Consider the following 26,371-nt stretch of genomic DNA (forward strand, 5'->3'; position numbering starts at 1 on the left):
AGCATCCACTATGTGGGATAACTTGTAGTGCATTATTTTATAGATAAGAAAACTGGTTTTCGCCAACACCATGACTTATCCTAGGTCATACAAGTAATGAGCGAAATCCCTGTGGCTCTAATTCATATTTGTCTTCATGTTCCTTTAGCTATATACATACAACCATGCAATGATAACCTTTTTTGATGAAGCTAGCAGAAGAAAAGAAATAACTAAAATCAGAGCAAAAATAAATGAACCTGAGACCAAAAAAAAAAAAAAAAAGCCTCACACAGAGGATCAAAAAAATAAAGTTGGTTGTTTGAAATGATAAGATTGATAGACTGCTAGCTAGAATAACCAAGAAAAAACAAGAAAAGATCCCGAATAAGCACAATCAGAAATGACAAAGGTGACATTACAATTAATATTGCAGAAATACGAAAGATCCTCAGAGACCACTATGAACAGTTCTACGCACACAAACTAGAAAATCTAGAGGAAATGGATAAATTCATGGAAATCCATAATCTCCTGATTGATCCAGGAAGCAATTGAAATTATGAACAGACCAATAATGAATTGCAAAACTGAATCAGTAATAAAAAGAAATAACTACCAACCAAAAAATGCCCAAAATCAGAGGGACTCACAGTGGAAATCTACCAGAGGTACAAAGAACAGCTGGTACCAATCTTACTAAAACTATTCCAAGAAATTGAGGAAGAGGGCTTCTTTCTCAATTCATTCTATAAAGCCAGTATCATCCCGATATCAAAATCTGGTAAGGGCATGACAAAAAAAGAAAACTACAAGTTAATACTCCTGATGAACACAGATGCAAAAACTCTCAACAAAATACTAGCAAACTGAATTCAGCAGCACATCAAAAAGACAATTCATCAGGATAAAGTGGGCTTTACTTCTGGGATGCAGACATGATTCAGCATACACAAATCAATAAATGTGATTCACCACATAAACAATTGAAAACAAAAACCGTATAATCATCTCAATAAATGCAGAAAAAGCATTCAATAAAATTCAACATCTCTTCACGAGAAAAGCCCTCAACAAACTAGGCACTAAAGGAACATACCTCAAAATAATAAGAACAATCCATGACAAACTCACAGCTAACATCCTATAGAATGGGCAAAATTTGTAAGCATTTCCCTTAAGAACTGGAACAAGACAAGGATGTCCACTGTCACCACTCGTATTCAGTAGAGTGCCTGGAAACCCTAGTCAGAACAATCAGGCAAGAAAAAGAAATAAAAGGCATTCAAATAGGAAAAAATAAAGTCAAATTATCTCTGTTCACTGACAACATGTTCCTGTACCTAGAAGGCCCTAAAGATTACTCCAAAAGGCTCCTAGGCCTGATAAAGAATCTCAACTAAGGTTCAGGATACAAAATCAACATACAAAAATCAGTAGCATTTCTATACACCAATCACATTCAAGCTGAGAATCAAATCAATAACTCAATCCCATTTACAATAGCCACAAAATATAAAATACCTAAGAATACATTTGACTAATGAGGTGAAAGATCTCTGTGAGGAGAGCTACAATACATGGATGACAGAAATCACAGATGAGACAGCAAATGGAAAAACATTCCATGCTCATGGATTGGAAGAGTCAATACCATTTAAATGACCATGCTTCTCAAAACAATCTATGAATTAACAGAATTATTATCAAATTACTATCATTTTTCACAGAATTAGAAAAAAACAATTCTAAAATTCACATGGAACCAAAAAGAGCCTGGCTAGCCAAAGCAATCCTAAGCAAAAGAACAAAGCCATAGGTACCACATTACCCAACTTCAAACTATAGTACAAGGCCACGGTAACCCAAACAGCATGGTACTGGTACAAAAATGAACACATAGATCAATAGAACAGAACATGGAACCCAGAAATAAAGCCATAAACCTATAACCAACTGGTCTTTGACAAAGTCGGCAAAAGTGAACAATGGGGCAAGGACACTCTATTCAATAAATGGTTCTGGGAAAACAGTCTAGTCATGTGCAGAAGAATGAAAGTGAACCCCTACCCCTCCCCTTATACAAAAATTAACTTGAGATGAATTAAAGACTTAAATGTTAGACTTCAAACTATAAAAATCCTAGAAGAAAACTTGGGAAAAACTCTTGCAGACATTAATCTAGGAAAGAATTTATGACTAATATCTCACACACAAATATAGCAAAAACAAAAATTGACAAATGGGAGTTAATTAAACTAAAGAGCTCCTGGACAGCAAAAGAAAAAAAATCAGCAGAGTAAATACAACCTACAGAATGGGGGAAAATACTTGCAAACTATGCATCCAACAAAGGACTAATAGCCAGAATCTATCAGGAACTTAAGCAAATCAACAAGAAAGAAACAACCCCATTGTGTTAGTCCATTTTGCATTGCTGTGAAAGAATGCCTAAGACTGGGTAATTTATAAAGAAAAGAGGGTTTTTTGGCTCATAGTTCTGCAGGCCATACAAACATGGCACCAGTATCTGGTGAGGCCTCAGGAAGCTTACGGTCATAGTGGAAGGTGATGGGGAGCAGGCATGTCACATGGCAGGAGAGGGAGTGAGAGAGATGCCATGCTCTTTTACACAACCAGTTCTTTCATGAACTCATTATTGTGGGGCGGACACCAAGCCATTCATGAGTGATATGCCTCTGTGACCCAAACACCTCCCACTAGGCTCCACCTCCAACACTGGGAATTACATTTCAACATTTGGAGGTGAGAAACATCCATTTATATCAACCATTAAGAAGTGGGCAAAGGACACGAAGCAACACTTCTCAAAAGAAGACAACAAGTGGCCAACAAACATATGAAAAAGGCTCAGTATCACTAATAATCAGAGAAATGCAAATTAAAACCACAATGAAATACCATCTCACACCGGCTAGAATGGCTATTCCTAAAAAGTGAAAAAATAACAAATGTTGGCAAAGATGTGGAGAAAAAAGAACACTTATACACTGTTGGTGGGAATGTAAATAAGTTCAACACCTATGGAAAACAGTATAGAGATTTCTCAAAGTTATTTTAGAACTACCATTTGATCCAGCAATCTCACTACTGGGAATCTACTGAAAGGAAAAGGAATAGTTTTATCAAAAAGACACCTGCACTCATATGTTTATTACAGCACTATTCACAATAGCAAAGTCATGGAATCAACTTAGGTGCCCATCGATAGTGGGTTGGATAAAGAAAATGTGGTATATGTACACAATGGAATACTATGCAGCTGTAAGAAAGAATGAAATCATGTCTTCTGCAGCAACATGGATGCAGTTGGAGGCCACTATCCTAAATAAATTACACAAAAACAGAAAATTAATGATCACATGTCCTCACTTGCAAGTGGGAGCTAAATAATGGGTACGTACATACAGACATAAAGACGGAAACAACAGACAGACACTGGGGACCCCAAGAGTGGGGAGCAAGGGAGTGGGGTAACGGTTGGAAACTACCTATTGGGTATTATATTCACTATGTGAGTGATGGGTTCAGTAGAAGTCCAAACCCCAGCATTGCACAATAACAAATCTATACCTGCACCCCTTGAATCTAAAATGTAAAAAAAAAAAAGAAACTTACTTGGCATAAAAATTTTATTAGCATAAGGTCAAACTTGAACCCTCGGATTCTTTGGGTGGCAGTATAAATTGTTCAAACATTAATCATTCAAGGAAGAGCAGAGCTGGGCAATAGTGGGGCCAAATATCTAAGATCCCAAATAGAGAACCATGAGTCTGTCAAACAGTGGAAGTAAAGTAAGAGGTGGGACTTGACTGTGGAAGCAGGGCTCAGACACAGGACCAAGTTGAGGATTAGCTGAAACAGGGCTGAAGTGGAAGCAGTTTTCCATAAGACACACCTACCAGTGTAACATGTCAGTTTACCACTGCTATGGCAACACTCAGAAATTACTGCCCCTTTCCATGGCAATGACCTGACAACCAGGAAGTTACCACCCTTTTCCTAAAAATTTCTGTATAAATTGCCCCTTAATTTGCATATAATTAAAAGTGGGTATAAATGTGAGTGCAAAACTGCCTCTGATCTGCTACTTTGGGCACACAGCCTATTGGGGTAGCCTTGCTCTGCGAGTCGTTGTTTACCACCACCAGCTCACCCTTGAATTCTTCCTTGGGCAAAGTCAAGAGCCCTCCTGGGCTAAGCCCCAATTTTGGATCTCACCTGTCTTATGTCAGAAATATCAGGGCCTGTGGAGCCTCAGTGTATAACTCAGGATAAGGAGAGCAGAATCATGCTTATGGCAGGACCCTGATGAGTCTGTTTGTTGACCTAGGCCAGTGGCAAGAAATCTCCTGGGAGCGAGACAACTCAAAGGGCAGAAAGAAGTGGGGAGAAAGAGAAAGCCCTAGGTCAAGGCTGGAGCAGTTTCTGAGAAGACGGGAAAGACTAAGGGAAGTCAAGAGTCAAAAATCCTTAATGATAAGTAGATTAGGATATGGGGCAAGAGCTTAGAAAAAATGTCATAAAAGGAGGGCATAGGACCACCGCTATTCTCTTTCCCTGGTCTCTCCTTATCTGGCCTTCTTGCCCCTAGATATGAAGGGCTGTGATAATGGCTTTGCTCAATAGCATGTATCCTGGGTCAGTGTGGTAAGAGGCAGTAGAGATTATATCCAAGTGCTGTGTCTGCTATTTATTTACTGTATGACCTCAAGCAAGTTATTTAACTCTCTAAGCTTCAGTTTCCTCATCTGTGAATCACCTGTGGATAATAGTAAGGTTAAACCTGGTGCTGAGCTCATGGAAAAGTTCAGCTGTACTGCTGTAGAATTCTCATCTTCTTGTAGTCCCATGACATACCACACCTCTGTGAGCAAGCCAGATTGAGGACCCATGTTCTTAAAATAGATTCTTGTATTTTAAAGAGTTCAGTAAACAATATAGGAAGCAACAGTAATTGCTTGTCTTTCTCCCAGCCCTCTGTTCCAGGGAAGGGTTTTTTGGTGGAGTGGGAGTCTCCTCCAGGAGAAATAGTAGATGTTCTAAGCTGCAGGGAAATGTCTCCACAGAAACTTTTGCTGGAGGTTCTGGCTAGAAGAAAATCCAAGAAGGACAGCTGGGTCTCAGAATGCCATCTGAGCATGCAGGACAATATCCCAGCCAGTTGGGGCCCAAGGCAAGACCAGAGTTCATTTTAATAGTGTTTATCCAGGTTCTGTTATCAGAACTGGGCACCATGAGCCGTCCTTCTTAAAGACAAATACAACAGAAAAAGAGGCTGCCTCTTAACTGACTTATTCACCCCTTGGAAAATTTGTTAAGATAAAACATACTCCTTGTTGTTTTAACTCTATTATCTTGTTCAACAAAGCAAAATTTAGAAACAATAAAACTAAAGAAGGAAGTATCTATCTCTGAGTATGATCTTTACTTCTTTTACTCCATAGAACACTTTTTAAAATTTGACATTTTAAACAATCTCTTGATCTTCATTTGTTCTTTTTTCAAGGAGAGATATGAACACAATGTTCTTTAAGAAATTGTTCTTCATTAAACTAGGCAACAACATGTGAGTCATTGTAACGTATTATGTTAAATTTAAAAAAATACAAAACTAGGTGCAACCCAGTGACTGTAGTTACAAATGTGCTTCTGGAATGAGTAGCCCACTGAGGCAAGAAAAAACTTCACTTAAGCCGCTGCTTAGTAAAAGGCATGTGGTGTCTATCCCAGGCACCAGCATCTTGACTGTAATTATTATTTGAGATTAGCCTAATTATCAGATGTTTACTTACGATGATACCCAGAGGCATTTTTTTACTTGAAATTTTATAATAAAGCAAAAAGATAAATTGAAGTGACCAAGCCCACCATACAGAATGAGAACCTCAGAGGTGTTGTATACAATGAAAATAAACACTAACTGCATTTACTGTACTGTGTGATTTTGGTATTGTCTTCCAATCCTGCCACATGTGGATTCTGCGAAACTGCATCAGGTGTGGCCAAGGGTTCAGTTCACATTTTCATTCTGTTTCACATTTTCTGTTCTGATTCATGGTTTACATATACAACTCTTCCTGTTCTCTATTATACACTGATATTTTCTTTATGAAATGTGATAGTCTATGCTGAGAAATTTCAATTCTTTTACAACAGGGCTTTAAAACACTTATTACATAAAGTCCGTCTCTCTGTCTTCAATTGCTAAAAGGTCTTAATAGTCTATAGTGTGCTTTTGTCCCTAATTTATGTTGCCAAGTTATCGTTGCCTCCAGTAGAGATGCCCAGGAATGACATTCATTTGTAGGGTGCCTGAAACATTCTGCTCCATGTCTCTGAGGAGTGTCCTTGATCTTGACCACACAACAGAACTTCCTGTGCATCCCCAGCTGCAGCTTTATGGGGTTTGCCATTTAATTAATCATGACCACCTGCAGGAAACAATAAAAAGTGATAGACACCAGTGCAAAATGGCTTTCACATGTCAGGTGCTGCAGCGAACATCTTACTTGTATTTATGCCATTTACTTCTCTCAACAATCCTATGAGATTGTTCTTCGTCTTAACTCTGTTACTGAAGAGGAAAGCGTGGCTTAGAGAGATTAAATAACTTGTCTAAGGTGGGATGATTTATAAATAACAGAATGGGGGCGTGGGCCCAGAACTATCTGACCGTGTGGCCAGGGTTCTGAACCAGTCTGCTGCCTTCTAAAGAAAGGTTTGGAAAACTGCAAACTTCAAAGCAGTTGTGATGGTTAAAAAATGATGGCAGATTTTCCTTTCTTTCTTTTTTTTTTTTTTTTTTTTTTACAGGGTCTCACTATGTCACCCAGGCTGGAGTGCGTGGTACAAACATAACTCACTGTAATCTTGAACTTCTGGGCTCAAGCAATCTTCCCATCTCAGCCTCCTAAGTAGCTGGGACTACAGGCATGTGCCACCATGCTTGGCTAATTAAAATTTTTTTTTTTTTTTTTTTTTTTTTTTGTAGAGCTGGGGTCTCATTAGGTTGCCCAGGCTGATCTTAAACTCTTGGCCTCAAATAATCCTCCTGCGTTGGCCTCCCAAAGTGTTAGGATTACAGGCGTAAGCCACTATACCTGGATCACATTTTATTTTCTTTCTTTTATAGACATTTTCTTCAGTGCTATATTACATTTGTGATTTTTAAAAGAAGAGATGAATATTAGTTAGGGTTCTCCAGAGAAGCAGAATCAATAGGATACGTATACATAAAAAGATTTATTATGAGGAATTGGCTCGTGTGATTATGGAGACTGAGAAGTTTCATGGCCTGCTGTCTGCAAGCTGGAGATCCAGGAAAGCCAGTGGTGTAATTCCAGTTCAAGTTTGAAGGCCTGAGAACCAGGGGAGCTGACGGTGTCAATCCCAGCACAAGGGCTCACTAGGCAGGCGGGAAGCAAAAGGGACAAATTCCTCCTTCTGCCTTTTTGTTCTAGTCAGGCCCTCAATGAATTGGATGGAGGGCAATCTGCTTTCCTGAGACACGATTCAAATGCTGATCTCATCCACAACACCCTCACAGACACATTCAGAAATAATGTTTAATCTGGCCACTTCATAATACCATCTAGTTGACACATAAAATTAACCATTGGAGGATGGAACCCCAATGTTAAAAAAAGACCACAATTCCTAAATATTTTTCTCTTAACTATCAGTGTTATCTGATAAAGTCATTAAGTGGTTGACAATTAGATTTGTTATTCTTGGTAAGTATGAATATATCATTAAAGGATGTTTAGAGTCACTATATTTTAAACCAATGGAATGGTTTTCTCATAGTTAGTGCTGGGGCGGGCAGGTAGATGGAGAAGAGGTGAGTGGATGGAGAAGAGGCAAGTGGATGGAGAAGCAGGTGGATTGGGATTCCATCACAGGGCTTCATCTGGAGTTACTCTCCACTATTCACCTCTCTCTCCAGTGGTTGCAGTTAGAATTGTTCACTGAAGATTTCTACCCTATAGCTAGCTTTTCCAAGCAGCTCAAGTGTCCTAGCTCTCCCCTCTTTCCTGGACTCACTTCAGGTCAGCCCACCTCATTGGTGTGACAGTGCAGGAATCACTGCTTTGGACTGTATAAATGGCCCATGAGTATCTCAGAGGGTCATTAAATGACTTCATGGAGCACACAGCGCCCATTCCCCAGCTGTCTCTGTTTCTCAGGGAGGTGACTGGCTAGTTAAGGACCAGAACTATTCAGAGACAGAAATGAATTCTGCTTCTGATAGTGGTTATACAGGGTTTCCAGGTACTTTGCAAATTATTCTCCTATCTACCACTCTGTCTAAGAAGGCAGACCAGGGTTATGGGAGGCAGTTTTTGGAGCACAGAAAAGATCTGAGGCTGGTGACTCAATAACCACTGTCACCAGTTCCTGAACTCTATTTCTGCCTAGAAGGAGTAGAGTGGCATGGGCATTTCCCTTTCTTTAACAATGTATGCCAGTAAAAAGTAGGCTAGCACATTACATGACTGCCACATGAGGTCATTTGAAAGGTAGTAGGAAGCACCCCAGTCCTACCAAGAATGCTTCTAAAAATGCTGTGGAGAGAGTCTGTGAAGCAGTGACTCTTTCTTGGTCACAGTCACCCCTTAAGGGACATGAAGAATTCCAAGTCAGTTCAGCACAGGCCCCAGGAAGGGAGGGATCCCACATATTGGGTCTGGGGTCTGGAAGGATGGAGGAACATCAGTGGAAATGACAGCAGTTTGGAGAGGAAGTCCTCAGATGGCAAAGACCCTCAGATGTCTCTCCACTTCCAGACTCCAGTGCCCTGAAGCAGGTCTAAATTTCTCACTGATGTGAGAAACCTGGTGAGGGCCTTGCAGTGGGCAATCTCAGAACCACAGACAGGATACAGGGAAGAAGGCACTGCCAGTGGGATTTTCATCTCTCCTAGCCAGGCCTGGTCACTCAGGTCATCCATCTGGCTAGGGAGCTGATGGCAGGCATGAACATTCAGCAAAAAGGAGTTGAGTAGAGCCTGAGCCTGCATCTGGGCTAGAGTCACTTCAAAGCCCAGTTTTCTCTCCACTCTCCCCTCAACCCTGACAGCCCCAGCGCCACAACAAGGCTATCTGGTTGACTAGTCTGCTCAGCCTCCATATCAGCCATCTGCCCTGTGGGCTTCCTCATCTCACCCAGCAGGGCGGACCCCAGGGTGTTTTTTCCCAGTGCTTTCCCCAGGCCAGTTTTAAACTCTTCAATCAGGTCTACTAGGAGAGCTTTCAGAGTTTGGGGGAATTCTGTATTTTCATTTTGGTTTTGCAGGTTTTTTTTTTTTTCTTATCCAGATAAATATGCTCATCATGAGCTCCATGTGGCCAGGTGATCTGGTCTTAGTGGCCCTTCTCTGTGGGGCCAGTTCCTTTTATAGGGGACCTCTGGTCAGAGGCTATGATGATGATGACCATTGGCTGGGAAGCCAAGACACTCAGGAACAGTCCAGCCCAGACACTGTCAGGCAGGTGATATTGGCACCTATAGCCATAGTGTCAGGAGAGAGAGTGGCAAGTCTTAGGGACACATTTAAGAGTATAAGAGGTAGGAGATGTCTTTGATGGATAACCCATTTGAGGTTTTTTGGGGAAGGCTATTTTCCACAGAAATGTAGTCCTCCTCACTCTCAGGGTGGGGCTCTGCATCGCCAAAGGGAAAGAATGGTGCTGAGCCACAGACATGGGAGGCTAGGACAGGAAACAGTGCTCACCTAGGATTCTCCTATTGCCCACGCTGTGGCCTGTGCCAGAAGGAATGTTTCACAGATAATGAGCCATTAGCCTACACGAGCCTGAAGACTGGCTAAGATTCTTGCTCGGTATAATGCAAGTGGTATGGTGAATGGATAGAACACAGACTCTGGAGTCAGATAATCCAGGGTTTGAATCCAACTCTTGCTTTTTTTTTTTTTTTTGGCTCTGAGCCATTGAACAAGTTATTTAGCCGCACTATACTTCAATTTGTAAAATGGGGATAATTATTCCTGCTTCTTACTGCTACCAAGATTAATGAAATAACACATGTGGAAACCCCAGGCATCCAGGGAGTTCAATTAGCAAGATTTCCTTCCTCCTTATCCTCTTGAGTATTCATGGTGATATATACTCACCAGGAAAAAGGAAAGAGCTCTGATCAGTGTCAGGATTCCCAAGTTTGGTCCAGATCCTGCCTTACAAATGCCACCAGATCTTTCATAGGGCTGTTAGGAGGATCAAATAAGGCCATGAATGTGAAGGCTTTTGAAAACAACTTTGTAACTACAAGGCACTATCATCTGTGTATCTTCTGTTGTTGGTCTATTGACATCTGCTCTTAATAGCTGAAGGAAGCAGCTCAGTATACTAGATGTACTAACTGCAAATCTCTGGTCAGTCACATTGTCCCTCAGGTCCTGTATTAGTTTCCTATGACTGCTGTAACAAATTATCACAAACATGATGACTTAAAACAACAGAAATTCATTCTCCTACCATTCTGTAGGCCCAAGGTCTAAAACTAACATATTGGCAGGGCATGGCTCCTTCTGAAAGCTCCAGGGGAGAATCTTTCTGTGCCTCTTCCAGCGTCTGGTTGTCTCTGGTGTTCCTTGGATTGTGGCTGCATAGCTCTAGTCTCTGTTCTGTCTTTTCACATGGCCATCTTCTTTGTGTCTCTGTGTGTCCTTTTTCTATTTCTTATAAAGATGCACTACTCTCATTGGATTTGGGGATCACTCTAATTCACCCAATATAATCTCATCTCAATTCTTTCCTTAATTACATCTGAAAGATCCTTATTCCAAATAAGGCCACATTCAGACGTTCCAGGTGAAGAAGAATTTGGGGGCAGGGAGGACTCTATAGAATCCACTCTAGAACCTCAGAACCTTCATCTAAACCATTTCTGACCCTCATTCAATGTATGTTTTTGTTGAGTTCTAGATTGCACCAAACAGGAAAACTCTTCAGATAGTGCTTACCATTAGCTCAGTTTTCTGTGCAGAGGGGATGCAGGAGGTCAGAGTGGAGATGCCTCATGGTGAGGCTGGAGAAGGGCTAATTCTGGAAATGAGAGGAAGGGCAAAGCAAACAAGAGAATAAGTGTCTGTCTTTGAGAGAGAATGGTTTGAAATGAATAGACAGCATGCCTTCCAGGAGCCGTGCAGCTTGAAGAGAGAACACCAGTCTTGAAATCAGACCTGGATCATTGGTTTCCCATTTTTACAGGATCCCAGTATTCTCACATCATTTAGTTATTTCAACTGACATTTTATGAATATGTAGACAGTATGCCATTCACTATTTGGATTCTCAGTTATTGTAACAGTGGTGTGTTGGTAAATGGTTAACCATAATGAAAAATAATGTATGCATATATGTAAATGAGTTTGTTATAAATTTTGCTTATATGAAGAATGTGTAACATGCAATTTATAAAATACAATTTATTGCATTTTAGTAAAATGTACAATCCCCTTTATTGTAAATTCCATATAGCCACTGATCTCACAGGCTGCTTGCTTTCATATTGGCTTAATTCATATCCACAGCCAAACTGTGGTTACAATTGACAAAGGAATGTAGTTCCAAGATGAATGTTGGTTAATGTCTTTTTTGAAGTTAAAGAAATGTGAAACAACAAAAACGTGTGTTGGAACATCATTTGCTCATCAGTGACACTAGTGACTTTTTGCTGAATCAGATGATAGTTTTTGAGCACTGGAAAAATGTTTCCTCAATTTTTTATGCTAATCCCAAAGTAAGGGCCACAGTCATGGCACACGTTTAAGTGTACTCTGCATCATTATGTTTTCTCTATTACTTTCTTACATTTAGACAATCAACAAAACAATAAAGTTCTGATTTATATTGCTTGCTGACTTCCATGACATAAACTCTCATCATGGCCAGTTTCAAGTTCCCAACATAATGCCATTGAATGCAGAGTGGGGAAGACAGGTCCAGAAGCACCAATGATCCAGTATTTAATTTCCACTGTAGACACATAAGAGATGTCAATTACCTCAAGAACATAGATATCAGTAATGTCATAAAATAATTAAGAAACAATGAGCTTTGAGATTTTATTCCCTCTGTTTAGTATAATTTATTTAGTTGTAAAGTTTCTTTTAAAGGCAGGGTTTTGCTCTGTTGCCCAGGCTGGAGTGCAGTGGCTATTCACAGGTGTGTTAGTCCATTCTCACACTGCTATAAAGATACTACCCAAGACTGGGTAATTTATAAAGGATAAAGGTTTAATTTACTCACAGTTCCACATGGCTAAGGAGGTCCCATGAAACTTACAATCATGGCAGAAGGCAAAGGAGAAGCAAGGACCTTCTTCACATCACAGTAGGAGAGAGAAGTGCAGCCAAGAGCAGAAAATATTGCCTTCTAAAACCATCCGATCTTGTGAGAACTCACTCACTGTCTTAAGACCAGTATGGAGAGGAAACTGCCCCCATGATCCAATCACCTCCCACTTTGTCCCTTTCTCAACACTTGGGGATTATAGGGATTACAATTCAAGATAAGATTTGGGTGGGGATACAGTGGCAAACCACACCAACAGGCATGATCATGATAGTCCATTCTCACACTGCTATAAAGATGCTACAGCCCCGGGGCCTATCATGGGGAGGGGGGAGGGGGGAGGGATTGCATTGGGAGTTATACTTGATGTAAATGACGAGTTGATGGGTGCTGACGAGTTGATGGGTGCAGCACAGCAACATGGCACAAGTATACATATGTAACAAACCTGCACGTTATGCACATGTACCCTAGAACTTAAAGTATAATAATAATAAAAAATAAAAAATAAAAAAAATTAAAAAAAAAGATGCTACAGCCTCAAACTCTTGGACTCAAGGGATCCTCATGCTTCAGTCTCCCAACTAGCTGGGACTACAGGCATGTACCACCACACCCAGCTTAACTGTAAGTTTATATAATTTAATTTAATTTTATATGTTTAATAATGGCCATGTTCATCAAGCACCTCACAAGCTTTCTGAAAATCTATTTTTTATTTTTATTTAAAAAATATTTTTGTAGACATGAGGTCTCGCTATATTGCCCAGACTGTTTTCAAACTCTTGGCCTCAAAGGTTCTCCCACCTAGGCCTCCACAAGTGGTAGGGTTACAGGCGTGCCACTGTGCCCATCCAGATTCCTGAAAATTTAACAGTTTTATTAATTGGTACATGCTGGTTCAAGCACACACCACTGGGAATAGTTGTGAGGAGGACAGTTGAGTGCTGGGGAAAGGAAGGAAGAAAACAGTGAGGATAAAGAACAAGCTCACATATCCCACCAACTTTTATTACCTGATCCCCATGGGGAGGCCCATCAGAGATTGCCTATGACCTGTTACAATGAACTCTAAAAACACTTCCCTACTCTTTCAAGTCTCCCTGTGAGCATTGGTTACATTTCCAGTGTCCCATTCTTATAGTTTAACTCATGAAAGAGGGCGGGATCTTCCTTCTGCCAATACTAGTTCCTTCTCCTCAATGAAAAGTTAGACACAAACTCTAAAATAAAGGCAACTCCCAGAATACAACACAGCCCCAGTTAAATTAAAAAGCCTTTTATCCAAGAGACAGGCAATAACAAATGCTGACAAGGATGTGGAGACAAGGGAACCCTTGTACACTGTTGGTGGGACTATAAGTTAGTACAACCACTGTGGAGAATGGTTTGAAGGTTCCTCACAAAACTAAAAATAGAGCTACCATATGATCCACAATCTCACTGCTCGGTGTACACCTAAAAGAAAAGAAATCAGTATATTGAAGAGATATCTGTATTCTCATGTTTATTACAGCACTATTCACAATAGCCAAGGTTGGAAGCAACCTAAGTGTCTATCACAGATGAGTGAATAAAGAAAATGTGTTACATATACACAATGGAGTACTATTCAGCTAAAAAAGAATTAGATCCTGTCATTTGCAACGATGTGGATGGAACTGAAGATCATTATGTTAAGTGAAATAAGCCAGGCACAGACAGACAAACTTCACACGTTCTCACTTGTGGGAGGTAAAAAGTAAAACAATTGAACTTGTGGACAGAGAGTAGAAGGATGGTTACCAGAGGCTGAAGGGTAGTGGGGGTTGGGGAAGAAGTGGGGATGGTTAATGGGTACAAAAAATAGAAAGAATGAATAAGAACTAGTATTTGATAACACGACAGTGTGACTATAGTCAATAATAATTTAATTGCACATTTAAAAATAACTAAAAGTATAATTGCATTGTTTGTAACACAAAGGATAAATGTTTGAGGTGATGGATACCCCGTTTACCCTGTGTGATTATTACACTTGCATGCCTCTATCAACATATCTCATATACCCCATACATCTATATATATATATACTGACTATGTACACACAGACGTTAAAAATTAGGAAAAAACAAACACAACAAGGAGACTGAGCTGGAAGGATGGAGCTCTGGGATAGATTTGTCCTACATCCCTGCCTGGGAGGGAATCCACACACATGTGAGAAGACAAACTAGGAGCATAGGACACTAAATTATACCACATTGCACTCATTGGGGTCACAGGGTTTCTTCCAAGTCACCCGCACTTGCCCATCCCATCTCTCTGTGACAGTAGCACCCGCACCAGACTACATGTTGAAGTGTTATCTGAAATTATGAAATAAAACAGAAGTAAGAGGTCTATGAGCTCATCAAAATGCAGTCATCTAAATTCAGCTGTGAACTGCCAAATTTGAGGAGTGATCTGACAAAACATCTTTTCTTTGCAATCCAAGAAGACTTACCGGAGAGAACTGCTCAGATAATCTGCAACATCCGGTTCCTGGAGGCAGCTAAGGAAAGAAGCAGGGGTGCATGTTTCTGCCCAAAGCCGGGGTTTGGCCGAGGTGACTACACACCCCCTTTCCTGGCTCCCATAGGCTAAGTGCCTGGCTTCTTGAGAAGCCTGCTTCTTGAGAAGAAAAAAGTGATTTAAAGCCTCATGGGAGATGAGCAATCCTCAAGACACAAGCAGAAAAAGTCCCGGTGATACAGGAAGCGGGTTCAGGAACCTGCTGGTTCCTGATACATAAATTAGACAGCAGAGGCAGCACTGCATGACACGAAGCTCGCTCTGCCTAGCGTCTGTGAGCAGCTGCCAAGCTCTGACCAGGACCCCTTCCTTCTCCTCACTGGCTGATGGATCCCAAGGGGCTCCTCTCCTTGACCTTTGTGTTATTTCTCTCCCTGGCTTTTGGGGCAAGCTATGGAACAGGTGAGTGTTCATCTGCCTGATGGTTTGAGTCCCACGTTAGCTGCCTGGAATCAGCATATCTTCGTGGATGGAGAGAAGGTGCAGGGCTGGGGATTGTGTTTGGTCACTCTTCCTTAGGGACTGGCTGTCAGTTTCAACTGCCTCTTTCAAAGAGGAAGGAACATTATGAGTTCCTGGGCCCTTGGGTTTCCAAGACTCAAGCCCACCAGCCCCTTTTCCAAGGAAATGAGGAGCTCTAAGCCAAAGGCTCCAGTCACTTCTCTGACCAGTCTTAGGGTGACAGGCTCTGGTAGAAGTCCTGGTTGAGTGGTTGGTTTTACATGGGCATTTTTCTGGCAAAGATCCAGCCTAGAGAGACTGAGCTGGATGGAGTGAGCTCTGGGAGATGATTTGCCCTACATCCCTGCCCTAGGAGGGAATCTGTGCCCATGCAGCCTGACAAACCAGGAGCATGGGTCAACAGAAAGCATTGGCTAGAATGGGAAGAGAGAGTAGAAGTGAAAACTCCAGGCTTTTGGCTAATAACCAGCAGTGACCACAGTGTGGTCATACTGGTGTGTATTTTCTTGGAAGAGAAGGTCCAAGAAAGCAAGAGGGAAGAAGTTGGGATTTCTGGAGCCTAGGGCTGGTTACAGTATGTGGGAAATGCAAATTGGGGACCCTCAGAGAGTAGCTCCAGCAGGAAGGCCAGACAAGGGCTACCTTTGGATCTGGACTCTGTTCCTGTCTTTCTGGATATCTTCTTCCCAAGGCAAGCTCTTGCTTTCTGTTTAGAAGTATCAGGGCTATGAGAAAAGGTATTTGAGAAAGAAAAAGCCAAGCAAGAAGTGGACTTTGGACTGCCTGTGTGAGTGGGGTGAGAATCTCTTTCTGCTTATTTGTTTAGACTGTGGGAGGTAGCCTGGAGTAGAAGAGGTGGCATTACGGACAGGGGGGGAAATCCTGAGGCCCAGGGTGTTTTAAGCTTGGGGTTTTCAAGACCGCAAATCCAATATGGACTTTTCCAGGAAAAGCACCGAGATATACCAGGGATGTGGGGGTGCTGCACAATGGATGTGTCTTTTACCAGACAGCCAGATGAACAGGGCTTGCTCAGCCACTTCCTTTTGGAATCTGCAGACCCATGGGTCATACTTCCCAAGGTCTAGGAGAGACAGAACTGAGCTCAGGGCTCAGAAAACCAAACTGAACCACTTTAAGTGGTCCCAGGGAAAGCCACGCTTCCCTCGTTGCAACCAATTTGTGACTGCACCATTTTTGGAGCACTTCTTGGTGACTGTAAGGAGTGATGGTGCTGAACTGTGAGCTGGACTTTTCCATCTCTGTGCTTGCTAGCCTCTTGGCCAGCCTGGCCCATAGCATCTTAGGCACTGCTGACCAATAGCTGGTCCTACTGAGGCTTTGGAAGTCACCGGTCAGGGAGAAGCAGCCCAGCCCCACAAGGCAAGTCTATCCAATCGGAGGCTGCTCACTTCATTGCATGTTTTCTTCTTTGAATCTTCACAAAAGCTTTTCAGTGTTTTTATTTTTAAATACACACCCTTTTGTGAAGCCCCAATAAAACCCAGGCAGAAATGCTTTGCAAATGCGGCAGGTTAGTCATGACAGATTTGCCCAAGCAAGAAGCTTGATACTTGTAAAACTGGCACCCACTCCCATTCTCATTTCTACTCAGCTCAACTTCTAATTCCCAGTCAGAATTGTAAAAATCAAAAAGTCCACATGTCCCTTCCCCAAGTAAAGTGAATTTTTCATTTCCCCAATGAGATTTGTTTTAATAGACTTTATTTTTTAGAGCAGTTTTAGGTTCACAGCAAAGTTGGGCAGAAAGAACAGAGATTTCCCATATACCCTCTGCCCCATATATGCATAGCCTCCCCTGTTATCAATATCCCCCACCAGGGTGGTACATTTGTTATAATTGATGACTTTACCTCAGTGAGTTTTTTTATTCCTCCATGCAGGTCCTCCGCACCCCCTTCACACACTTTGGGGGAAGGTGAGGGACAAGTGCGTGGGTTCTAGACTTGGCCTAACCTTGTATGTTCAGTGGCCCATTCTATCCCAAGATGTCAATCTAGGCACTTCTATTTCTCAAAAATGTTAATACTGTGATGTCATGTGATGCTGTCACTTTCATTGTCTCCCTCACTGGACTGGAAATCAGAGTATCAGGGCTAATTGTTTTTATCCATAGATTGACTTTGAATGATCCCATTCAGCAGCTATTAAGGACAAATGATGTGGCAGCCACATCATTTGTCAAGCGTGCAAGGGTGCAAGGTGTGGGGAAAACAAAATGAACAACAGCCACTGCGCAGCACCTGACACTGTTTCTGTACTGAAAGCCTGTACACAAATGTTTGTTGAGTGAATAATATTAGTATATACTGCATACTTGCTTTATACCAGGCACTGTTCTAAATGCTTTATGTGTGTCAGTCATTTCATTTTCACACCAAGCCTATAAGATATGTATGTATTATTGGTACCATTAAAACTTTATAAATGGGGAAAGGGGCACAGAGTAGTTTAGCAATTTCTCTGTGCTCACATAGCCATCTGACTCCAGAGGCCTCAATGAGTGAAACTGGACAAGCCCATGTTTGGGAAGCAGGGGTGGGGAGAATGCCACAATTTGTATCCAGATTCCATGGTAAAAATTAGAATGTGCTATCTATAATTGAAAAATATGAGTGGAATTGAATTGAGATAAATTGAAGTATAGAAATGTTCAAAAGGTGAGAGACTGATAAAAATTATAGAAGAATGGAGAGGGCATATAAGAAGTATTTGACCTGTAATTTGGAAAATGAAAACGTTTTTTCATCATGCAAACATTCATTTAATTTTTTTTGTTAACTAGTTTGTTTACTGATTATCACATCTGTAAAACATGCCATGTCTATGAAACTTCACCAGTACACAAGAGTATTTAGTGAAGACTAATCTGCCCTCCATACCTCATGCTGGAGGCAACCACTGGGTACAGTTTCTTGTGTGTCTTTCCAAATGTATAGGTCTTCGTGTTTGATAGATCAGTAGGGTGACTATAGTTAACAATAATCTATTGTACATATCAAAATAGCTGGAAGAGAATAATTCACATGTTCTTAGCATAAAGGAAAGAGAAATACTCAAGGTGATACATATCCCAATTACCCCGATTTGATCTTTACACAACATGTGAATGTATCAGATAGTGCTATGTGCCCTGAAAATATGTACATCTATTATGTATCAATTTTTTAACATGGCAGAGAAGAAATCAGAGACTTAAGGATAAAGAGGGCGGGGAAATAAAACTTTTCTGGACTTTTCAGTGTCCTGGTGAAGAACACTAGCTTCCTGACACTTTTTTCATACCATGAGAATTAAATCTGTAGTCATTTGTATAGGTAATTGCTCTGATCCAAATGAATAATAAAACTTTTCCCGAGAGGACCAAATGGTTACAGCCTGAACAAGGTCCCTAGGTAGAGCGCCCAAGGTGCCGTGAAGCCTGGAGTCACTATCTTCCTAAGCAGGCCAGCACAAGCTTGTGCCTTCATTTTGCAACATGCAAGAAGGAATGAGCCCCAGAACTTGAGACAAGTCCCAGGACTTGCCATAAAAGCCAAGACATGTAAGGGACTATCTGGCTCCTGGAGAGATTTATTTACCTATCAAAGTGTTGGAATAAGGAGCAGACCTTTAAGAAGGGCAGGGGGGATTGCTGCCTCCTTCCCCTTTTATAGGTAGAGAAAATAATTTGTCCGTATTTCTTACCTATGGAGTGTCTGGTTACTCACATAAAACAATTGACCTTGCTCTTATCACATCATCCTAGGGGGAAGCGGGGGCCAAAGAATTTACTATTTACTGTGAGTTATTTAATAAGAAATTTGAATCTAATCCAGAATATCTCATGTGCACATTTGGGATAAAGTTAATAAAAATGAATATTAAAAACTTAGCCCCAAATAAATAGGTCTGATGGGTTTGATTTTTATGGAACGTGAGAAGGAGTATTCCAGGAGGAGCCACAAATGCAGAGGTAAAGGGTTTCAAGTGTTCAGGGGAAATGGCAAGTTGTCTGTTGTACCTGAAACCTAGGGTTTATATTTAAGGCACTTCCATGTCCTCAGCTGGCAAGTGGGGAAAAGGGTCCCCACCACTTGCCTCCATAACATACCTCTTAGGGATGTTATAAAGGCAAATCAGAGTACATTCCAATTTTGGTGGGAGGAGAACTTGGACTCTGGGTTGTCATTTGCTCATTCGTTCATTCATCCATTCCTTTTTATTAATTCACTTGGGTAACAAGGACTTACTGAGCTCCTACTATGTCCCAGGTGGGTGTTAGGGATACTGCAATGAATAAAACAGACACAGTCCGTACTCTTGGAAGCTTATAAGAGTAAGGGATTACAGGCATTGAACCAGAGTTGAACACATGATGAATGATATGAAGGAGTGCATTCATCGTCCGTTAGAAGCCTGTGGCTGGACAACCCAACCTAAGTCAGGAGTCAGGAAAGTCTTCCCTACGAAAGACATGTCAAAATGGAGACCAGAAAGATGGAAGTTGTTAGCTAGGCAAATAAAGAGTGGTTCTAGGCTCTAAGGCTAGGGAAGGTACATGCTAATAGTATAAGATAGAATGACCCAGAAGTGCCAAAGAATAAAAATAGGACTTTGACTGATGGGGATACAGTTTAAAAAGCAAACACAGACAAGTTGTCTTTTTTTTCTGAGCCTAAATTTACCAAAACAACTGTGGAGTCCGTAAGTTCTGTTCCTTCTGTTCCTGAAAGAATGCTGTAGCAAGGTGCTAAAAGCACATATGAAAGTATCAGGGCTAGGCAAAAAAATATGATACAATAAAACAAAAAGGGTTATCATTAGGTAGAAGCCCATGTTGTGAGAGGGTTGGCTAAATCATACTATTAATAATTTTTGACCAAACTCCATAGGCCCATGTGAATCACTCATTTTTCGAAGTAGAATTGCCCGTGAAGGAAAGTGAGTTGGTGTTAACAGCTACAAATGTTTCCTCCCAGACTCTTTTAGCAAACAAGGGCTGGCTGAATCACAGACACACTGGAAAACACTCATCAGGCAGCAGGATGTTTCAGGAGCAGGGACGCCACTTGAGGGGTTTTACGAACCACTTTAAAGCCCCCACTTATTTTTCCACCTTATGCTTAGGTGAGGGTGATCTCAAGTACCCCCTCCAGACCCCGACACACACACACTCAGGTGTTGCGTCATCATTCTTTATGTGGGTTGTGGGGTATAAGGGTCTCTTCCTGATGAAGTTTTGGTTCCACTCCTCATGACTGAGTGTGCATAAGCCACTCAGTCTCTCTCATCTACCCCTTCCCCTTTCCTCTTCCTCTTTCTCCTTCAATTTTCTTTCTTTGATTTTTTTTCTTTGATTTCTTTTATTTTTTTGGTTATTCACTACCTCTCTTATATCCCTCTTTCTCCTCTCCCAACCAACTCCAAGTTCTGAAAGCAATCATGGTGCAAAGGGTGTGCAGGGTTAGGGGGGAAGGGGTGCATGGGAGCCATTTTGGGGAGTGGTGGCGATGGGTTATGGTCTGAAAACGGAATTTTTAAATTCTTTTTTTCTCCCCTATCAAAGTTGGTCTTTAAAAATCAACACTATGCTAGCAATTCTTAATCTTGTTTTGAATCTCAGATCCCTTTAAGAGATGGCATTTATGGATGAGCTCCCAGAAAAATATACATATGCTCATCTATACAACTTTTTATACAGAAGTTTGGAAGTTCATTCTTGCACATATGGCTGTAAATTTTTTCCCATTTCTTTATACTTAGAAGTTTAGGTTCAGGACTCAAGTTACTCTCTTAAGTACTGTGCCTACAATTCAGGTATGCGGCCACCAAAGGGGTCACATTATCTAGACAGTCAGGCATCCACAAGTGTGGTTGGAAGAAAATCCAACATGCTTCCCAGTTTATTGATGTAAAAACAACCACCACCACATTAACTATAATGTTCCTCATGTCATCAAGCAGCAGGGGAGAGCACTCTGTTTTAAGCTTAATATATTAGCAATATTTTAAAAAACAAGTGCCTAATTGCCTTTCTCACTTTTCCTCAACAATTATGAATTTCAATCACTCTAATCCAGATTTTAGCCCAGATAGACTACTTTTTCTTCTTCCCCAGTCATTGAATCTCCAGTCTACTACTAGCTGAGCTCTTTACTGAACGACATTGGGATTTCAGGGTATTTTGGTAACAAGAATATTTGGGCCAGTGTGTCCAATTTTCCAATATCTCATCTTAGCCACAAGTCAGTTGTGAAAGAGTGTCTTCTAGGTAGCTGCATTACTTAAGCTGATGGTTCTATTTTACTCTCTGACTTTCTTATCAGCTAGAACAATCTATGCTCTCTTTGAGTCATGGACTCCTTCTTTTATGAACACTAACTTATGGTTAAGTTCAGATATATATATATATCTGAACTTATAAACTTATATGTATCTGAACCTAAATAAGAGGCTTTGGTCAGGTAATACGGTTTTCAGCATTCATAAATTGAACAGATATTTATTAAATGCCTCCTATGTGCTAAGCACATAGCACCTCTTTGTAGGTCCTGGGGTCAAAATAATGAACAAAATGAAGTTCTTCCTCTTGAGGCTTTTGCATTTTAGTGGGAGAGACAAAAATAAAACAAAAAAAATATATACAGTATAATATAAGGCAGTGATAAGTGCAGAAAGAAACAGAAAGTTATTTTAGATACATGGTCAGAGGAGGCCTCTTGGAGGAGATACTGTTTGGAGCAGATACCTAAAATAGAGTGAAAGAATGAGCTATCCAGGTATGGAAGGGAAGAAATTCTCCAGCGAGAGGAGCAGCAAAAGCAAAAGTTCTGACACAGGAATGTTCTTGGTGGGTTTAAGAAGCAGCCAGGAGCCAGTGTGACTGTAGCGCAGTGAGCAAAGAGGAGGGCAGGAAATGGAGTTGGAACAGTGCCAGGGACTGGGTATGCAGGGCCTTTGAAGCCATATCAATAGTGGACCATGGTTTTATTCTATCAGTGCTAGAAAGCCACAGAAATTTAAAAGCAGGAGAGAGACAAAATAGGACATAGTTTTTAAAAATTACTCTATCAGGGAGATCAGCTGGAAGAAGACGGCAGTACCAGGCCTGGGATGATGTGGTGGAAATGCAGGAGGTGCGAAGGGTTCAGATACCAGACATATTTTGAAGTCAGAGCCAGGAGGATTTGCTGTTAAAATGAGTGTGGAGTATGGCTGGGCACAGTGGCTCATGCCTGTAATCCCAGCACTTTGGGAGACGGAGGCGGGCAGATCACTTGAGGTCAGGAGTTCGAAGTCAGCCTGGCCAACATGGTGAAACCCCATCTCTACTAAAAATACAAAAAATTAGCCGGGCGTGGTGGCAGGCACCTGTAATCCCAGCTACGCAGGAGGCTGAGGCAAGAGACTTGCTTGAGCCTGGGAGGCAGAGGTTGCAGTGAGCCAAGATTGCAACATTGTACTCCAGCCTGGGTGACAAAGCAAGACTTGGACTCAAAGAAAAAAAAAATTGAGTTTGGAGTATGCAAGAACGAAAGGAGTCAAGGATGTTTCCAATGTTTTGGCCTGAGAAATTGGCTGACTTATAATGTTTGCAGAAGGTGTTTTGGAACCAAGAGTTTGTTTGCTGAGTTTGAAATGCCCTTTAGACCTCCAAGTCCTATCTTGTGTAGGCAGTTGGGAGTGCAGTGAAGGGTTTGGTTGGGAGATATAACTCTGTAGCATCCCAGAAATATGTCAGACTGTGCAGTTGGGTGAGAAACTGGATTGGTGTGGATGAGAATGAGAACTCTGAGAACTGGGATGCTCCAGTATTTAGAGGTCCGGAAGAACAGAAGGCTCCTGCCAAGAAGACTGAGCAGGGGCAGCTTATAGGATAGGTGAAAAACCGGGAGAGTATGGTGTTCCCTGATCCAAATGATGACTGCGTTTCAAGGAGGGATGGATGAACTATGTCAAGTACCCCTGAGAAAGCAAGTAAGATAGGAACTTTGACTTGGCTTCGTGGAGTAGACAGTGACCTTGACAAAGGTGGGTCCAGCGAGCAGTAGGAAAGAACACCTGTTTATAGTGGGTCCAAGGGAAAATGGGTCTGGAAATGGGAAAATAAGCTATAAACACACATTAAAGCACTTTACTGAAAAGGAAAACAGAGAAATGGAGAGGTAGCTGGGGATGGACCTGGGATTAGGGGAGATATTTTTAATATAAAGGAAACTACAAGTTTATATGTTGTGTATTGATGGAAATAACCTAGTAAAAAAAACCTGATAATGTGAGGGATGGAGGCAATTGCCGAAACAAAGCTTTGAAGTAGGTGAGTGCTCCATGGGGGAAGAGGCTCCACTTGCGTGGGAATGTAGACCATCTATCCAAGTAGGTAAGTTGAGTTAGTGGTGGTAATAAATGGAAGTTCTCTTTTCGTTTCTTCATTTTATTTTTCGGTGAAACAAAAAGCAAAGTCGTCACATGAGAGAGGAGGGGGAAAGGCAGGTTGTGGGTTTGAGGAGAGAGGAGGTGTGAAATAATCAGCAGTAGGATCCCTTATAGTGGTTTGAAAGGCTCTTTTTTTTTTTTTTTTAATCTTGTTGGCTCAGCTTTTTTGAAAGAGAAAAATACAGTAATATCTCACTGTCGACATTATTAACTATCTCAGGGTGTTTTAGAGAGAGAGAATTCCACAGTTTGAACACTGGGCTTACCCTTTCTTGACTCCACATTCCTCAGATTTTTCTGTTTTCCTCATGATCTGAAATGGTTCCTGGGCTCATGAGCTCAGATTCACTTTCATTTGCTCTCCGTCCTTCATCCTGTATATTCAATGGTGGAATAAAACCCTGGTAGAGGAATTAACAGACCTGAATTCTAGTCCTGACTCCCACTGACTAGTCAGGGAAGCCATTTAACTTCTCTGTGCTTTTTAGATGCCTGAACCTTAAATCTGAGTTGATAAAGACCCAGTGCTCTAGTTACTCTATACAACTCTATCCTAAGTAATTTTAAGCTGTCTACTGACAGTTTTGAAATATTGAGAATATAGTAGGGATCCTCATGGCAGTCTTCATAGACCATGAAGGACTTGGCAGCCCCAGGGATAGCCCAAGAGGAAGGGGGAGAGCCTCCAGTCTGTCCTTCTGTTCTGCTGACACGATGTTATCTAAAGGCCTTAATAATAAGGGACTCTCTTCTCCTCCCTCCCACAGGTGGGCACATGATGAACTGCCCAAAGATTCTCCGGCAGTTGGGAAGCAAAGTGCTGCTGCCCCTGACACATGAAAGGATAAATAAGAGCATGAACAAAAGCATCCACATTGTCGTCACAATGGCAAAATCACTGGAGAACAGTGTCGAGAACAAAATAGTGTCTCTTGATCCATCCGAAGCAGGCCCTCCACGTTACCTAGGAGATCGCTACAAGTTTTATCTGGAGAATCTCACCCTGGGGATCCGGGAAAGCAGGAAGGAAGATGAGGGATGGTACCTTATGACCCTGGAGAAAAATGTTTCAGTTCAGCGCTTTTGCCTGCAGTTGAGGCTTTATGGTAATAATGGCGGCTTCCCCAGTCCACACTAAAGGGCCAAGGTGCTCCTTTGACCAAGAATTCAGGTCTCTCTTAAAAGCAAAGGTATTCAGAGTTGGAAGTAACTATAATGATCTTCTAGTTTGACGGTATTTAAACCTGCTGCATGGAAGACGTTTTAAAGGTTGAAATTGTTTTTTTTTTCCAAATTGCACATTGATGATAGCTGATTAAGCATTAGTTACTCTTACTCCCATTTCCCAAAGGAAAGGGGCCCAGCTACCTGTGGGCTGGAGGGCCTATAGCCCCAAGAATCTTGATTTGCAAGTAATATTTTATTTGAAAACAGAATTTTTTTTCTGATTAAAAGAAATTGAATATCACAGATCAAACCCAGTCTCTCATACGTGAAGACGGTGAAATCTAACTAGAAGTGGTTAGCCCATTTACACACATTTGTGTAGGTGTTTCACTGCAATGGGGGTTCTGAATAAAGAAGGCTAAAATTCAGCCCACATACCACTTGTTAAGCCCTACATTCTGGCACCAGATCACACCTACCTGGTGGAAGAAGTGCCTTTTGGCATTTAAACAAAGGCTTTGGTTATAAAGTCTCTTAGTTGCTGTACTTAAATTAGGAACCAAGTCCACCTGAATCCAAGGCCAGTGCTTTTTTGAGCCTCTTTAACTACCAGTCCCTCTTGAGTGCACCCAGGGATTGCATCTCTTAGGCCCAGAGGCTCATCTGAATTCCCAGGGATCCTGATAGCCACGTGAGGCTTTCCTGCTTCTTCAAAATGACTTCCTTATCTCTGGGGATGGGACAGGAATTCCCAGCTAACCAACATTTCTTTGAAATTCTCAAATTTCTAGAGGGAAGGCAGCAATACTTTCACCAGTCCTCCCTCGCGCCAGCATTCCCTTTCCTTCAAACAGTGCCTGCGGAATTCCCATGGCCCTCCCCCAGGTACCTGAGAGTCACTTCCAGCAGTGACTGCAGGGCAAGACTGCCATGAGCATGGAGGCTGCACAGGATGCATTTTCCAAAGCGGTGTGGATTCCAGACATTCCATCCTTTGGTTCCTATGTTACCTGTTTTTGTCACAGTTTGTGATCAAATTCTTACTTTGGAAAATGTGGTCTCTGCAACCATGGCATTGTTTTCAAGCCAAAGGAAGAGTTTGGATTTTGAAGTCAGATAGACCTAGGTTCAGATCTTAACTTGGCCACTTAGAAGCTGTGAGATGTAAGACATTCCACCTCCCTGGGACTTGGCTTTCTCATCTATAAAATGGGAATAATTACAACTAGAATTATAATTGTTGGGAAGACTAAAAAAGATGATGAATGTGAAACACCAGCACTGCTCTTGTCCTATAATAGTTGCTAAATAAGCAAGAGTTTACCTTTCATCTGGCCTATTTCATGGCCTTAGAGTGGGATAGATTGATGAGGCCTATGGTTATACTTGAGGACCTATCCCTATCTCAGACACACAAAAGCACTTATTACACA

The 26,371-nt window shown here is 41.5% G+C and overlaps 1 protein-coding gene and 1 long non-coding RNA gene across 3 annotated transcripts in view; one reads left to right on the forward strand and one right to left on the reverse strand.

Annotated features, from left to right (window-relative positions):
• Positions 1-253: 253 nt before the first annotated feature.
• Positions 254-14,893, reverse strand: LOC105498179 (uncharacterized). The gene is made up of 4 exons (XR_011615557.1): positions 14,803-14,893; positions 10,985-11,066; positions 10,136-10,225; positions 254-6,434 (listed from the first exon to the last, which is right to left on the reverse strand). It is a non-coding gene; the product is annotated as an uncharacterized lncRNA (long non-coding RNA).
• A 206-nt stretch (positions 14,894-15,099) lies between these two features.
• Positions 15,100-26,371, forward strand: part of LOC105498180 (signaling lymphocytic activation molecule family member 1) — a 36,924-nt gene continuing 25,652 nt past the window's right edge. For both annotated transcript variants that reach the window (XM_011770085.3, XM_011770087.3), the window contains exons 1-2: positions 15,100-15,272; positions 24,539-24,877. In XM_011770085.3, the coding sequence (XP_011768387.1) occupies positions 15,197-15,272; positions 24,539-24,877 (415 nt within the window). In that variant the 5' untranslated portion in view covers positions 15,100-15,196. The remainder of the gene's footprint in view (positions 15,273-24,538; positions 24,878-26,371) is intronic.

The sequence above is a fragment of the Macaca nemestrina genome, chromosome 1 (genome assembly GCF_043159975.1).
Source record: "Macaca nemestrina isolate mMacNem1 chromosome 1, mMacNem.hap1, whole genome shotgun sequence".
Classification (NCBI taxonomy): Eukaryota; Metazoa; Chordata; class Mammalia; order Primates; family Cercopithecidae; genus Macaca; species Macaca nemestrina.